The 13491-nt window shown below is 44.7% G+C and overlaps 1 protein-coding gene and 1 long non-coding RNA gene across 2 annotated transcripts; one reads left to right on the top strand and one right to left on the bottom strand.

Moving 5' to 3' along the window:
- Positions 1-2672: 2672 nt before the first annotated feature.
- Positions 2673-3199, bottom strand: LOC124708382. Its single transcript, XR_007005115.1, has 3 exons — positions 3148-3199; positions 2820-2852; positions 2673-2741 (listed from the first exon to the last, which is right to left on the bottom strand). It is a non-coding gene; the product is annotated as an uncharacterized LOC124708382 (long non-coding RNA).
- A 5241-nt stretch (positions 3200-8440) lies between these two features.
- On the top strand, positions 8441-12013 carry LOC124705369 (protein CHUP1, chloroplastic-like). Its single transcript, XM_047237101.1, has 6 exons — positions 8441-9661; positions 10549-10680; positions 10780-10961; positions 11048-11159; positions 11671-11805; positions 11885-12013. Exons 1-6 carry the CDS (start codon positions 8441-8443, stop codon positions 12011-12013), a joined length of 1911 nt encoding a protein of 636 aa, XP_047093057.1.
- The last annotated feature ends 1478 nt before the right edge of the window (positions 12014-13491 follow it).

Below are 13491 nucleotides of genomic sequence, written 5' to 3'. Positions count from 1 at the left end.
AACTTGGATTTCTGAACATAGCTGGCATGTTACATACTGGTCTGCGGAAAGGGTAGACTGGTGTTATGCCAAATTAGAATCTAGGAGGCATGTACATGAGCGTTTTTGCAACAGATGGCTGGACAGTAGGACCTGAACTTGAGGTACACCTGGAAGCAATATATGTGGGATTCTGTTTAACTCCAAGGAAAACGCTAACTGAATTGGCATGTTGGCTCTTCGATCATGTAGAAAATAGGAAAAAGAAGCTTGTTCAACCATCACAAACGATCCAAGAGTCTGGGCACACTAACTCCCCCAAAAATCTGACATTGTTTAGAAAATATTAGATATATAAAGATGTGCATGCTTTATAATTGTTTCTTGACAGAAAGGCATTCAAAACTGCTTTTCATTGATATAGGATCATTAAAAGAAGACACTTCTGGTTAGTTTCCTCTTACGTGAGTTGTCTCAACTTTATCTTGCATTTGACTCGGATTAACATTGGCAGGCATGTTTATTAGTCAAAGAATGAAAACAATAAACTTAAGTAACTGGTCATTACCGTATTTATTCGTGTAAGCTGCACTCCTGCACCTTTAGGGCTTTAATATCTCCCTGCAGAGAATTTCAAGAGGATGATTTACACCATATTGTGCAGGTACAGATGTAAAAAAGAGAATCGACTGACTATGCATATGGATTGCAGCAGACTGAAAATAGCAATATGGCAATCATTGAAATGACAAAAGAAATTGTGTAATTGTAGTGATTTATACATGATGAACTGTATCCACGGATGATACGATGACTTTCTATGAGCACTAAATATTGAGCTAACAATCATATATCACTTCACAAATAATGGAAAGCATAGCCTGTCAGTAAACGTATATTCTATCCATCTATAAGCACCAAAACTTCTCTAACCAATTGTAATTATAAACAATTCTCTTGAGCAAAAATCAAAGCAAGTAACTGAAAATTGGAATATTTGTGTTCTTATCAGTAACCAGGGCTTTAAAATATTGCCATTATCTTCTTCCACAAAGATATCACAGTCCAGTATTTAGCAATAGGAGTAAATATACACTATCAATTATTAATAGCAATAAAAAAGGTTGACACCAATGATTGTTATACCAAAAAGATGTGCATCATATTAATGTCCACAGTGGCTAGAATGAATTGATCTACCATGCTATGGTGACTCGGAGAAACAAAGCTTGCATCATATAAAGAGAAACGAATCAGAAAGCAAAAAATAGAAACTTGCATCATATAAAGAGAAACAAAAGCAAGCTTGCATCATATATTAATGTCCACAGTGGCTGAAACGCTAAGCAATTGACATCAGTACACAAGCACCACGTATAAATTTGCACCACTCATGAAACCGTGTGCTAGAAATTTGCTACATCTGCAGAATCTCGCCCAATAAAACTGTCTACGTGTCGATAAACATGCATAGAGATGCCCGACAAACATGTGCCATTCAGTGTCAAGTCATTATACTGGATGTCATAGTAAAAAACGTTAAAAGCCAAAGTGGAAGCATTAGAATATGAGCATTGACCGCAAAAATAGGGCTGCTTATTTTCAGGCACCCCAATTTAGACTAATTCCATACCTTCTACCTTGCAGTTCAAGGATGAACAGACTGCACAACCTCAGTTGTACACCCTCCCGACAGACTGCAAAAGTGCAAATAACCATTCAGCTACAAAAGCTTGAATCAAGACTGCACAATATGTCCATGAAGGAAAAAAGCATAGTCAAAGGTTTCTTGGGTAGCTTTAATTCACCTATCCAACAGTAAGAGCACTCGAATGCCTGAAAGTATCACACCCCTCATCGCTATCATACATAAGGAACTTAAATCACACCCACCTTTCAGTGGCCTCACCATATCCAAGAGTATCCCATTCACTTGAGCTACCAAACAGTTAGCTGCTGACCCACTTGATATTCCTATATGAATGTCACTTTATCCTGAATGAAATAGCAGAAAACATCATTACAAGTTGAAATGTGTAAAGCAAATTTTTGTAAATGCACTTGATTTTTTCATTCCCAGAAAACATCATTACAATGCACCTGATTTTTTTATTCCCAAAAAGGTATACTGCAGAAAATAGTAGATCATATGATCTTGGTGTCATTCTATACAAACACACAAAAATTGACAACCTCATCTCAGTATTGCACAACATGGTAATGATCATCTAATTCATTGCTGCTACATAACTATTTTCAACTGATAATTTCAAACCAAAAAAAAAAAGAAGCAAGTAAAGGATTATTCATCATTAGAAAAACATAAATTTTATATTATAATCTGAAACACCATTCTGCAGTTACTACTTTTTATTCCAAAGTATGCTCAAATTTATACTCAATTAAGGAGGATTGAATCCAACAAATACCCCAAAGTATAACTTGCAAGAAACAAATAGGGTTTAGGGTTCAGCATTTCACCTTTGCTCTGAAGAAAAGATCTAGCTCATCCTACTGGCCACCCTCCAAAAGTCCTCAATGTTCCATTCAACCACCGCGTGGGCCAAAACAAACAGAGCATACCAAGAATAAAAGGCAAATGAGTAGAGAGTTCTCACATAATAAGCCATCTCATCGCAGTGAATGTCCCAAAGCTTCGGTACCTGAATTGCCAAGCTGCACAGAGATCTTGACCAGATTGGATCACCCAATGACACACGCGGTCATGTTCTGCTCCCAGGGAAAACAAGAACACAACACACCTACACAGTAGGTAATCTAGCATGAGAATCCTATGGAAAGGTAAAAGCGAAACAAGAACAAGAGGGTCTCGGCCTCACCTCATGCAGCCACTTCCTGAACTTCAGTATGATCTGCAGTGGCCATAGAATAAAAGTCAGCAGAACTCTAAAACCCATTTGACCAGATGGCTTACGGAAAACAAGCATAAATAAAATAAATACCCTCACTGATAAAAATGCTCCATTTTATATTACCAATGTAGTAGTTGTTAACACAACTTTTCGTCATCACAGATAAATCACCAAACTTCAGAAAATCTCCAATTTTTTGTAAGTGCCAACTAATGACCATAATAATTAACACTTCTAAATAGCTAACATGATGTGGTAATTGAGAAGTGGATATGGGAAGGTCACAAAGCATCACCTGGTTGTAATATGAACCACTTTCCAGCTTGAGCATCAAGATCTTGTCGAGCGTAACCTCTATTTCTTTGAAATATGCACCACACGATCCAATTTTCACACGACAATAAGAATAAACACCTCGAAAGAATATTCTCTTTAGGACTGAAAAATTAGCCACAAAGTAGGTTATCTATAACCTCCATTTCATTGAAATATGCACCACACGATCGAATATTTTCTTTATATTTGACTAATATGATGCAAGTGGATATACCTTACTAAATAGGTACAATTTTTAGAGCTGTTTGAACCGCACAAGAGTCCCAAGAAAAATCATCCATTTGGCAGTGCTCCTTCGTGTTTCCCTGAGTCTTCAAAATGCATGCAGCCAATCCAGACTAAAAACTTCAAAAGGCCTGAATATTATGACATGCATGGTTTAAATTGCAGTTATATGCTTTGCACTTCTAAAGCTTGAAAACATCGTTGCTATGAAATACAAATTGGTAGGATTTAAAGCAATATATTTATGTCCGTACTAATGAGCAAGTTACCTTGTTACCATTCGAAAAATATAGGCGTTCAAAAATCCATGGATACATTAAGACAGCTATATATATCCAGAAGATGTCTAACACTATAGCAGGCTAGCTCTCTCTCCTTTTTGGGCATGCACGCTTGCATGTGATTACTGATGCTACAAAAAAAAAACCATTAGATCAGTCAGTTTGTACAGCTACTCAGTCAACATTTATTTCCAATATGAATAATGGATGAGAGGCTGCAACTTGATTACAAAAATTATATTAAACCAATCCATGCAGTTAGAGCCAGCCAAACATGAGAGAAGGCATCAGAGCTACAAAATCATCTTTGGGGACAAGGCCAAGGCCACCAAAAGCTGTGCTGATGCCACAGTGCCATACCAATGAGTGGCTGAGGCATGGCAAATCAAGATTGATCCAAGAAAGTGGATAGAAACCCCATAATTTTATGAACCACGCAGGCACAACAAGACAAAAAAAAATGGGCAGCTCTCAATACAACTTGTTTCCTTCCCCTCGGTGAAGTGTGAACTCTTAAAGACTGATACAACACAGAACTCTCCACCCTCTACAATGAAGCAGTGTAAGCAGATCAATTACAATCCTTATATTTCTTTGACAAGGAACTAATGATATAAGATGTAATGGTGGTAAAGAATTAAAAGAGCATGAATACATGATATTGAAGAGGATATCAAATAAGATAAATTGTAAAAAGCAATATAATGTGCAGCCTTCAAAGTCACAGAGATAATATTCTCAATTTCTCATTAGTTTCAGAACAGAAAGAATAACCAGCCTTCAAAGATTGATACCAGCTCGATGCAGTTTGGCTACTCGTCCGTTGTGGGTGAAGGGAGAGGCGTGCCCATGTGAGCTGACCAGGCAACATATTGAGCTAGATCCTATAAGAAATAGAGGAGCTGATATAAGAACATTAGCATCTAGCATACAAAGAAAACACATGAGCTGAGTGAGAAACAATACCTTGTCTTGCTGCCTGCACCTTGTCTTGTTGTCTGGATTTCAGTGCCGAACTGCAGCAACCATGTCATCCCCTTGAACTTCAGAAACCTTAATCAGGCAGATGAACATATGAATAACAAATAAAACACCATCACAATCTAAGATCTGATATTACCAGAGGGAGCTTGTGCAAGTCCAAGAAGAAAACCGGGTAGCCTGGATTTCAGTACCGATGTGCAGCAACCTTCTAATATTCCTAGAGAATGAATAATTAGGACTTGGGAGCTGAAGTATAATATAAAGATAATTAACTGTAATATCTTCTGAGTAAAGTGTTAAACTAACTCCCCTTGATTCATTAGATATCGGCATGCTTCTAGGCTAAACAAGTACATGACAAATACCTTATTTGTCTTTCCCATACTTATACAAGTGAAGTTAAAAACTATTACACATGAATAAGACAAAAATATTGCACAACTTATGACTACATGTATGCTAGAATTCATGGATCTACATAACGTAACCCCAATAAAATGTATATGCATGGACAAAATGCATAGAGATTGCCGGAAAATAATTTATTTTCATGGCAAACAAACAATGTGATAGAAACTCAGTCAGCCTAATTGCATTGTGTACAAGAAAAGGGAGATCTCTATAGGGAACCGTAACCGTGAACTCGTGGACGAGTGATGGTGCTAGCAGCCTATGAACTGTGGCCAGTGCACAGCCACAGAGAGAGGTACCGTCAACCACCATCGTCGACCTCGTGCTCAGCCCGGAGCTCACCCCGGCGGTTGGATCCAAGGTTGGGCCATCCTCGTCGAGTGCGGAGGCAGATTCCTTAAACTACTATATCTAGGGAACCATCATGTATTGACAAAGCATGCTTCTTCATGGATTTTAACACTCAACTGGAACAGGATGGCTTTGGCCTAGACTTGTCATGAATGAATTGGACCATCATTGTTAGAAGAGATATTGCTCTTTCCCGGAGGGTAGGACGATCGTTATCTTTGTTCTACACAAGTTTCATTTCAACTAACAGCTTGCACCAAATTGGATTACCTTGCCACTCGTACCAACATTTGATCGCCCTTATTCATATGAATTTCCAACATACCCTTCTCATATCTCAGTTTAGCAAATTATATTGTCCGACTCATTAATTATCGAAACATACTGTTGGCAAAGTATGCAGCAACAAATGCAACTTGATGTGTCATTTATAAATAGTAGGACTTGATGCCACGTGAAGCACATTGGTATGTAATGCAAAATGCAGGAGATAAATTAATGTTAGAGCTCACATTATGTCCATTTTAAGTTGGCTCCTCCCATCCAAAGGGCAACTTTTAGGGTTTTACGAAAATCCCTGCACCATATTTCTATTTGGTAGCACATGAAGATTTTGATAAGTACAATGAGGACAAGTGCAGATTATATCGGGTGATTCTTCGGAATTTATCTATCTATATCTAGACCAGCCTAAAAAGTATGTGTTACGATTGACACAAACAATCTTAGATACCGAATTCAATCTGATTGCTCAAGAATTAAACCGCACATCTAAAATGATGCCGCAATTGCACATTAAATTTAATCCCCGCACAAAACCATACTAATTATCCTTTACAGACCTATCTTCAAAGTGTGAAGAATTGCATATCCTATATCTCATTTTACTAAGGATTTTAGTCATGGCATAGTGAACGCTGACCTTATTTGCCTATCCATGTGATGCACTGTCATTATATGCTGTATACTTTCCATATGGTTTTGAGATACAATTTAAATGAATAATATCACAAATTTGCAGACAAAAACAGAGATTAGTCCCGGATCCGCTGGTATTAATTTACATTTTAGGGGACATAACAAATATATAGGACATAGCATCACATTTGTTCCCTTACTCCGAAACAATTAATGCTTCAAGTTGTGGTGTCATTTATGGATGAATAATTGACTACTTTTCAACTTGGTGGCAGCAGATATGTCAAGCTTAATATGCATATTTTTACCTGCACATGATCATGTTGTATCGTCACATATTTTATCCAGCCTTCTAAAAGACTCGTTAGCGGCTAAGTTAACCCTAATACACGGTTCGCTACACTCCGATTATAGGTTGTTAACATCACTATTAGACCTGACGCCAAATATCAGGTAGTTGAAAATGAGTAAATGACAAGTAAACCCGTTAGTAGTTGCTATTTTGTTAGTACCATGTAATCTGGAATAGTGGAATTAGTTTTGGGGAGTAAGTAGTAGCACAGATTTATTAAAAACGGTGTGCCTATGCCTCTATAGGAACTACAACAAACAGGAACCAAGATTTACAAGCATTAAAAAGTGCTTTCAAATAGGACATTTCGGATGCCCGAAAAAACTCTTGAATCGACTCAAGCCCTATCTCGGAACAGAACATCGGGTTTGCATACGAACACGAGCAGCATAGATCAAGTCGCCTACACACGCAACAAACCTAAGCACACCAACAAATCGGAATAGAAGGAACCAAATCGGCTTAAGCTTGAACAAGCCTCGTACCAAGTAAACTTGTGCAAGAGCACAGAATAGGATTAAAACCACTTATCCGCCGAACCCTAGTTCTACAAATCGAGCCAATTCGGTTCAGATCTCACGAAAAAAGGGCCGGAAAAATACCACAAACATAGCATGTAAACGCGATCGAATTGCACGTAAACTCACCATCCTCGCCTTCGCCCTCGTCCTCCTCCTCCTCGTCCTCGTCGACCCGCGCCTCCTCGTCGAAGAAGCCGCGCACGCCGCCGCCGCCGCCTTCTTCCTCGGGCCGGCCCCCGCCGTCGTCCTCGTCCTCCTCGTCGTCGTCCTCGATGGCCGAGTCGTCGATGAAGTTGTCCTGCCGCGATCTCTTCCGGGGCCCGGCCCCGCCGCCGCTGGCGGCGCGGGAGCGGGAGGCGGCCTTGCCGCGGCCCCGCGCCTCCTCCTCGTAGTCGTCCCCCTGGTCGTACGCCGCCAGGAGAGGAGATGTGGGGATTGGGGAGGAGAGGGCTCGTGCGGGGGATTGGGGAGGAGAGGGAGGCGACTGACTGGGTGTGTGCCTCGCGCGATCTAGGTTTTACTGCTTCCCGTGGGGGCGTGAAGGAAAGCGACCCAAAACGAGCAGCCGTCTCCGTCTCGCGCTCGCCGGCCCCTCAAGAGCTCGGTCCTACTCGTCATTGATCCATTCAGAGAAGCCACATGTGTAAAAAGGAATTACTGCATCCAACGGCTGCTGTGAAAAGTGGGGCTGTGAACTTACTGTGCGGACGGGATTGGACGACCCAGATCAATGTGCCCCTTTGGATGGCTTGGTTGGCCGGGTAGTCTAGGGACATTTATAGAAGAAATTTATTTTCCAGTATTTACAGTAGTACAATCTCAAAAGAGCTGTTAAGTACACGCGGCGTGCAAAGCAAAAGGTCAAGACGGGATGAAGCTAGTTCCAGATTCGGAACGTGCAAAGCAGATGCATCGAACACTTCCCAACGTTCCGATTCCTCAACCAGCTCGCTCCAGTATTTTACCGCCCACTCCACTCGGTTCAGACTTCAGACAGAGCCAAGCCAGAGACCGTTCCTCGGACACCGTGCCCCACCGTTCTTCCTCGAGCTCTACACTCCCCACACCGAACCTCACCAAAAGGCTACGAACGCGACACACGGCCGAGCTCAGAGAGAGGAGTGACCGGAGCAGCAGCAGCTCGAGCATGTCTGTGGCGCAATCGTAGCTGCCAATTTCGTATTCCACGGCCGGACGCTACCGCCAGCCATGGTGGCCGGCAGAGTCAAGGCGGCCATGGGCTTCCAGCGCAGCCCGGCCACGCCCAAGTCCACCTCCACCTCCACCTCCTCCGCGCGCAAGCCGGCGGCACACGCACCGGCGCCATCCCCACTGCAGCAACCCGCCACATCAACGGCGCCGCGGCCGGAGACGACCCCGCGGCGGCGGCCCTCGGGCTCGCCCGCGCCGCCGCCCGGCTCGGGCGCCAAGACGACGTCCTTCGCGCGCTCCTTCGGGGCCTACTTCCCGCGCTCCTCCGCGCAGGTGCAGCCGGCGCGCGCGGCGTCCGTGCCGTCCACGGGGCCGGAGGCCGCCGAGCTGGCGCGCCTCGTCGAGGAGCTGCAGGAGCGGGAGTCCCGCCTGCGCACCGAGCTGCTGGAGCACAAGATCCTCAAGGAGACCGTCGTCATCGTGCCCTTCCTCGAGACCGAGCTCGCCGCCAAGAGCAGCGAGCTCGGCCGCTGCAGGGACGCCTTGGCCAGGCTCCAGGCCGACAACGCCCGGCTCAAGGCCGAGCTCGAGGCCTCCGTCGCGACTGTTTCCAGCAAGGAGCAGAGGATTGCGGAGCTCGAGAGGCAGCTGGCGGAGGCCGCGAGGCCGCAGCGAGGCGCCTCCGACGATTGCTCGTCGTCGGACAACTCCAGGAGCCGCCCCAATGCGGATAGCGACCCCGCCAAGCCGGCGTGCAAGTCCGTTCCTCCTCCTCCTCTTCCGCCGCCGCCCCCGCCGCCAATGCCGGCGTCCGCGAAGAGCAAGTCGTACTTCTCCGGCTCGTCCCGCGCCTCGCCGGCGAGCTCCGGCTCGTCGGCCTCGTCAACCACGTCCTGCTCCTCCGACACGGCCGCATCAACGGGCCGTAAGCCGGACCTCTGCAAGCTCCCACCGATCCCGCCCCCGCCGCCGCCGCCTCCACCGTCAATGCCGGCAAAAAGATCCCGCAGCGCGAGCTCGTCGCCGTCGGCCTCAAGCGGTGGAGGCAGCAAACGCGCCGCCGGGCCTCCGCCGCCGCCGCCTCCCCCGCCGCCCCCGTCCGGCCCGTGCGTGCGGCGCGTCCCCGAGGTGGTGGAGTTCTACCACTCGCTCATGCGGCGGGACTCCAAGCGGGACGGCGGCGGCGGCGGCTCCGACGCAGGGCCTAGCGGCTCCGGCGCCGCGAACGCCAGGGACATGATCGGGGAGATCGAGAACCGCTCCTCCCACCTTCTCGCGGTAAGTTCACTCAAATTTGCTCAAAAAATTTCCTACATTTCCTTCATGTTTTATTTTCTCTTAAATCATCAACATTGTCGCGTTGGTAAAATCTCCAAACCAAAAAAGGCTTTCACTTTTGAAAAACGGACGCAGAGTAGCTGCCAACTAGTTGGATGGTTCAAATCAATCGCCGATAATGGTGGTTGCCCGCCCCGCCCGCTGCGCTACTGAACAAAAGAAGAAAGAACACAGCACCAGAAAGTAATCCACTTTTGGTGCCTCAACTGTGCACGCACACATAAGCGCACGCCAACAACTACACATACCAAGATACGACACAGGTTTTCTTTCTCGAGCTCGCCACCCCCCATTCCATGGAGAAACCCACAACTCCTTGCACACATTTCTTTCTGTTGGCATTTTGTGATCCGTCAGAGGAATAAATAAGATAGAGACAATCTGTAGCTGGGAACAAAAAAAAGAGCAAAAAACATTTTCTTGGAACAAAGAAATGAAGAGCAAAAAAACAATTGCAGCCTTGGTGCAGGCATAGATAGCATCCAAAGTGGCTCCTGTCGACTGGCACCTGGTGGGTGGTCGTGCCGACCGAGCTCACTGACCAGTGAAGCTTTCTTCTTTTTTCAAATACTATTATTACTACCACCACTGTGTGCTCGTGACCAGGAGCACAGTGTCATGGACCTGTCTACTAGCCGTTGGAGCGAGATAAACTTTGACCCAGATCGCACCGTTGCTTCGCGCCAACTTCTCTTGAACCCAGAATATTTTGAATCGCCTAAAGTGGCACTCCCCTACCTAATGCTGCTGATCTTGCTTCGTCTATGATGGGGGAGCCTGTTGAAGTCTGACCAACTGTTTGATTCGTGGTGTTGGGATGTTTGCAGATCAGATCAGACGTGGAGAGGCAGGGCGACTTCATCCGGTTCCTCATCAAGGAGGTGGAAAGCGCCGCGTTCGCAGACATCGATGACGTCGTCACCTTCGTCAAGTGGCTCGACGTCGAGCTCTCACGCCTGGTACTAAGCTCACCGGCGACAATCTGCTATGTGTAACCAAAATTCCGCTTTTTTGCAGAACAGTGCGTGACTTATCATTTCATTGAATTTTCATTCTAGGTGGACGAACGGGCGGTGCTCAAGCACTTCGACTGGCCGGAGCAGAAGGCGGACGCGCTCCGGGAGGCGGCCTTCGGCTACCGTGACCTGAAGAAGGTTGAGGCGGAGGTGGCGTCATTCTGCGACGATCCACGGCAGAACTGCTCTTCTGCTCTCAAGAAAATGCAGGCACTCTTCGAGAAGTAAGCCAGCCATCCTTCCAAATGTCCTGCATCTTCTTCTAGCAACCGGGTTACCTTGTGCTCAACATCTGTATGGTTGTTGGCAGGTTGGAGCATGGGGTGTACAGCCTTGGGCGTGTGCGTGATGGTGCGATGAACCGCTACCGCGGGTACCAGATCCCATGGGAGTGGATGCAGGACACTGGAATCGTCAGTCAGGTAAATTCACTACTTCAAGCACACATGACACAGACGCCCATCCCATGTTGTTAGAACCTAGCCCATGTATGGAATAGACGAGGTAGTAGGGATTCAGTCGTTCGGCAAAGTTTGCTTACGAGTACTAGGCTCATATTCTGATCATGCACCAAACGAATGTCTTGACAAAGTTCCTGAAAATGCCCTTCAGTTAGCTGCTGCTACTACTACAAGTTTAGTGTCTTCTTCAGAATTCACACTTGTGCCTTTCTCGTTGCCATGGAAACAGAAAAATAAGAATGACTACAGGTCTGCAATTTCCTAAGTAGCACAAATGTTCAATTTCCTAAGTAGCACATACAATATTGACACTAAATTAACTTTAGCAGATGAAATTCTGTGTAAATCACATGAGCTTGTATGTCCGGATTATCTGCAAGTGTCTGTAATGTACAGTAATCTGCTGACGGTCAGCACTAGCTTCTCTGAACAAAATGGCATTCCGGTAACAAGATGGTTCTCGATGGTGCAGCTCAAAATCCAGTCGGTAAAGTTAGCAAGGAAGTACCTCGGACGGGTCTCTGCCGAGCTCGAGGCCACACAAGGTGGCCCCGATGAAGAGGAGCTCATGCTCCAGGGAGTCCGGTTCGCCTTCAGAGTTCACCAGGTATACACCACCATTCCATTTGCTCGTACACCTAATCCTTGTGTGTTCATCAAGTATTCAATCCTATCGTTTCATGCAGTTCGCAGGAGGATTTGATGGTGACACGATGCGCGCCTTCCAGGAGATCAAGGAGAAGGCGTCCGCGCTCCAGTCGCAGCGGGATCAGCAGCAACTGCAACAGCAAAGGCTCGCCGCTGGCAGAAGCTGAGAACCGCAAGGCGATGTAGTATACGATTCGTTGCCATAGGAAAGTTCATATGTTTCCTTCATCCAACAGTCCACTGAATTTTTCATCGGGGGAACTTTTTTTTGTTCCAGAGAACTCTTCCATGGTCTGTGCCTTTGCTCTGATTTCTGAACTACTATCTGAGAAAATAAATCAGAGGTGATAGCTAGCAGGCCGCGTGGGTGAGCGAATTATATTTTTCTTGGAAACACGGCTGAACTCAGTGGCACAGGCTACAGTAGTTTTATCCGGCCTCTGCATAGCGGACACACATTCGCAAGACTAGAGAAAGAAAATGGTAAAATGCGTAATTTTTGATTAATCTGGTCCTTTGACAAAGCTGATGTTTCATCTGAAACTATTTTCAAATCTGGTGCAAAACTATTTTGAAATCTGGCCCAGAGGATTGAGCTGAATTTGTGCAGGTCAGTGCTAAGGTTTTTGCTCGCTGAAGCAGATCGACGCCACGGTAGGTCTGCTTTCGCGCCAAACCACTTACACCATTCCATGCCCAAAAATCTTGGCGCCTACATGCACAAATCTTGGCATTAATTTTGTCAAGTGTCAATGTAAAATGCTAGAGGCAAGCACTTTTTTGTGTTGCCTATGTAAAAAAAATTAAGCGCTGAATTAGGTGGTTGCAGGAGATTTTTTTTGTTTCTTTTTTTACACAGAGCATAAAAATTATCAGATTCTCGGGAAACTTTAACTGTGCACATAGAATGAAGACAAGTATGCGTGAAATATTTTTTCTAGATTTTCTTTTCACATTTTAAAATATGTTATTTGTCGTAAAAGGAGCATATGCACCCGAATCAAAAGTTAATTTTCGCAACCCCTCCACCTTAATGAAAATTTTATAATTGTAAGTGATTATGCGCAACAAGTTTCCAAATGGCAATACATTGTGTGGTAGGTACAAGTTGGAAAAAACTTGGTTGACTGATAATATAGAGGATACAAACTTGCAATTGAAATAAAGGTGTTTGATAGTCTTATACTGATGATAACAACAGTATTTTAAGCTTCCTTGTCAGTTGCGCACCGCAAGGTTATCCTTGATAAAGATAACACCTTTGTGAAGGTACTACGTGAATATTTTCATTTTGATGAGAGGCACATTCATTTTTCAATTCTTTTGTTATTACTAAGTGTCATATTTGAATGTACTAATGCTCTATGTATATAACCACATAAAATTTACCATTCTTGTGTAGATTTTGCAAAATTTGTTGTTCCTGTGACAATTGGATTATGGCTAACAACCCTACAAGAGCAGTCTATGTCGCAAGTCAAGCCCAACTAAATCTCACATGAATGATGCATTTGTTGTAGAGGTTTCCCATTACCTTGGCGACTATATCACACTTGTGAGGGACACTATTGTACATAGATGGTAATGTGTCTTGAGGAGGGTATTCTAATCCACTCATCCTCCTAAAACTTAATTTTGAGACGAT

This window comes from Lolium rigidum, chromosome 4 (assembly GCF_022539505.1).
Source record: "Lolium rigidum isolate FL_2022 chromosome 4, APGP_CSIRO_Lrig_0.1, whole genome shotgun sequence".
In the NCBI taxonomy this organism is placed as follows: domain Eukaryota; kingdom Viridiplantae; phylum Streptophyta; class Magnoliopsida; order Poales; family Poaceae; genus Lolium; species Lolium rigidum.
Note: the sequence above shows the minus strand (reverse complement) of the source record. Positions and strands in the feature narration are given on the sequence as shown.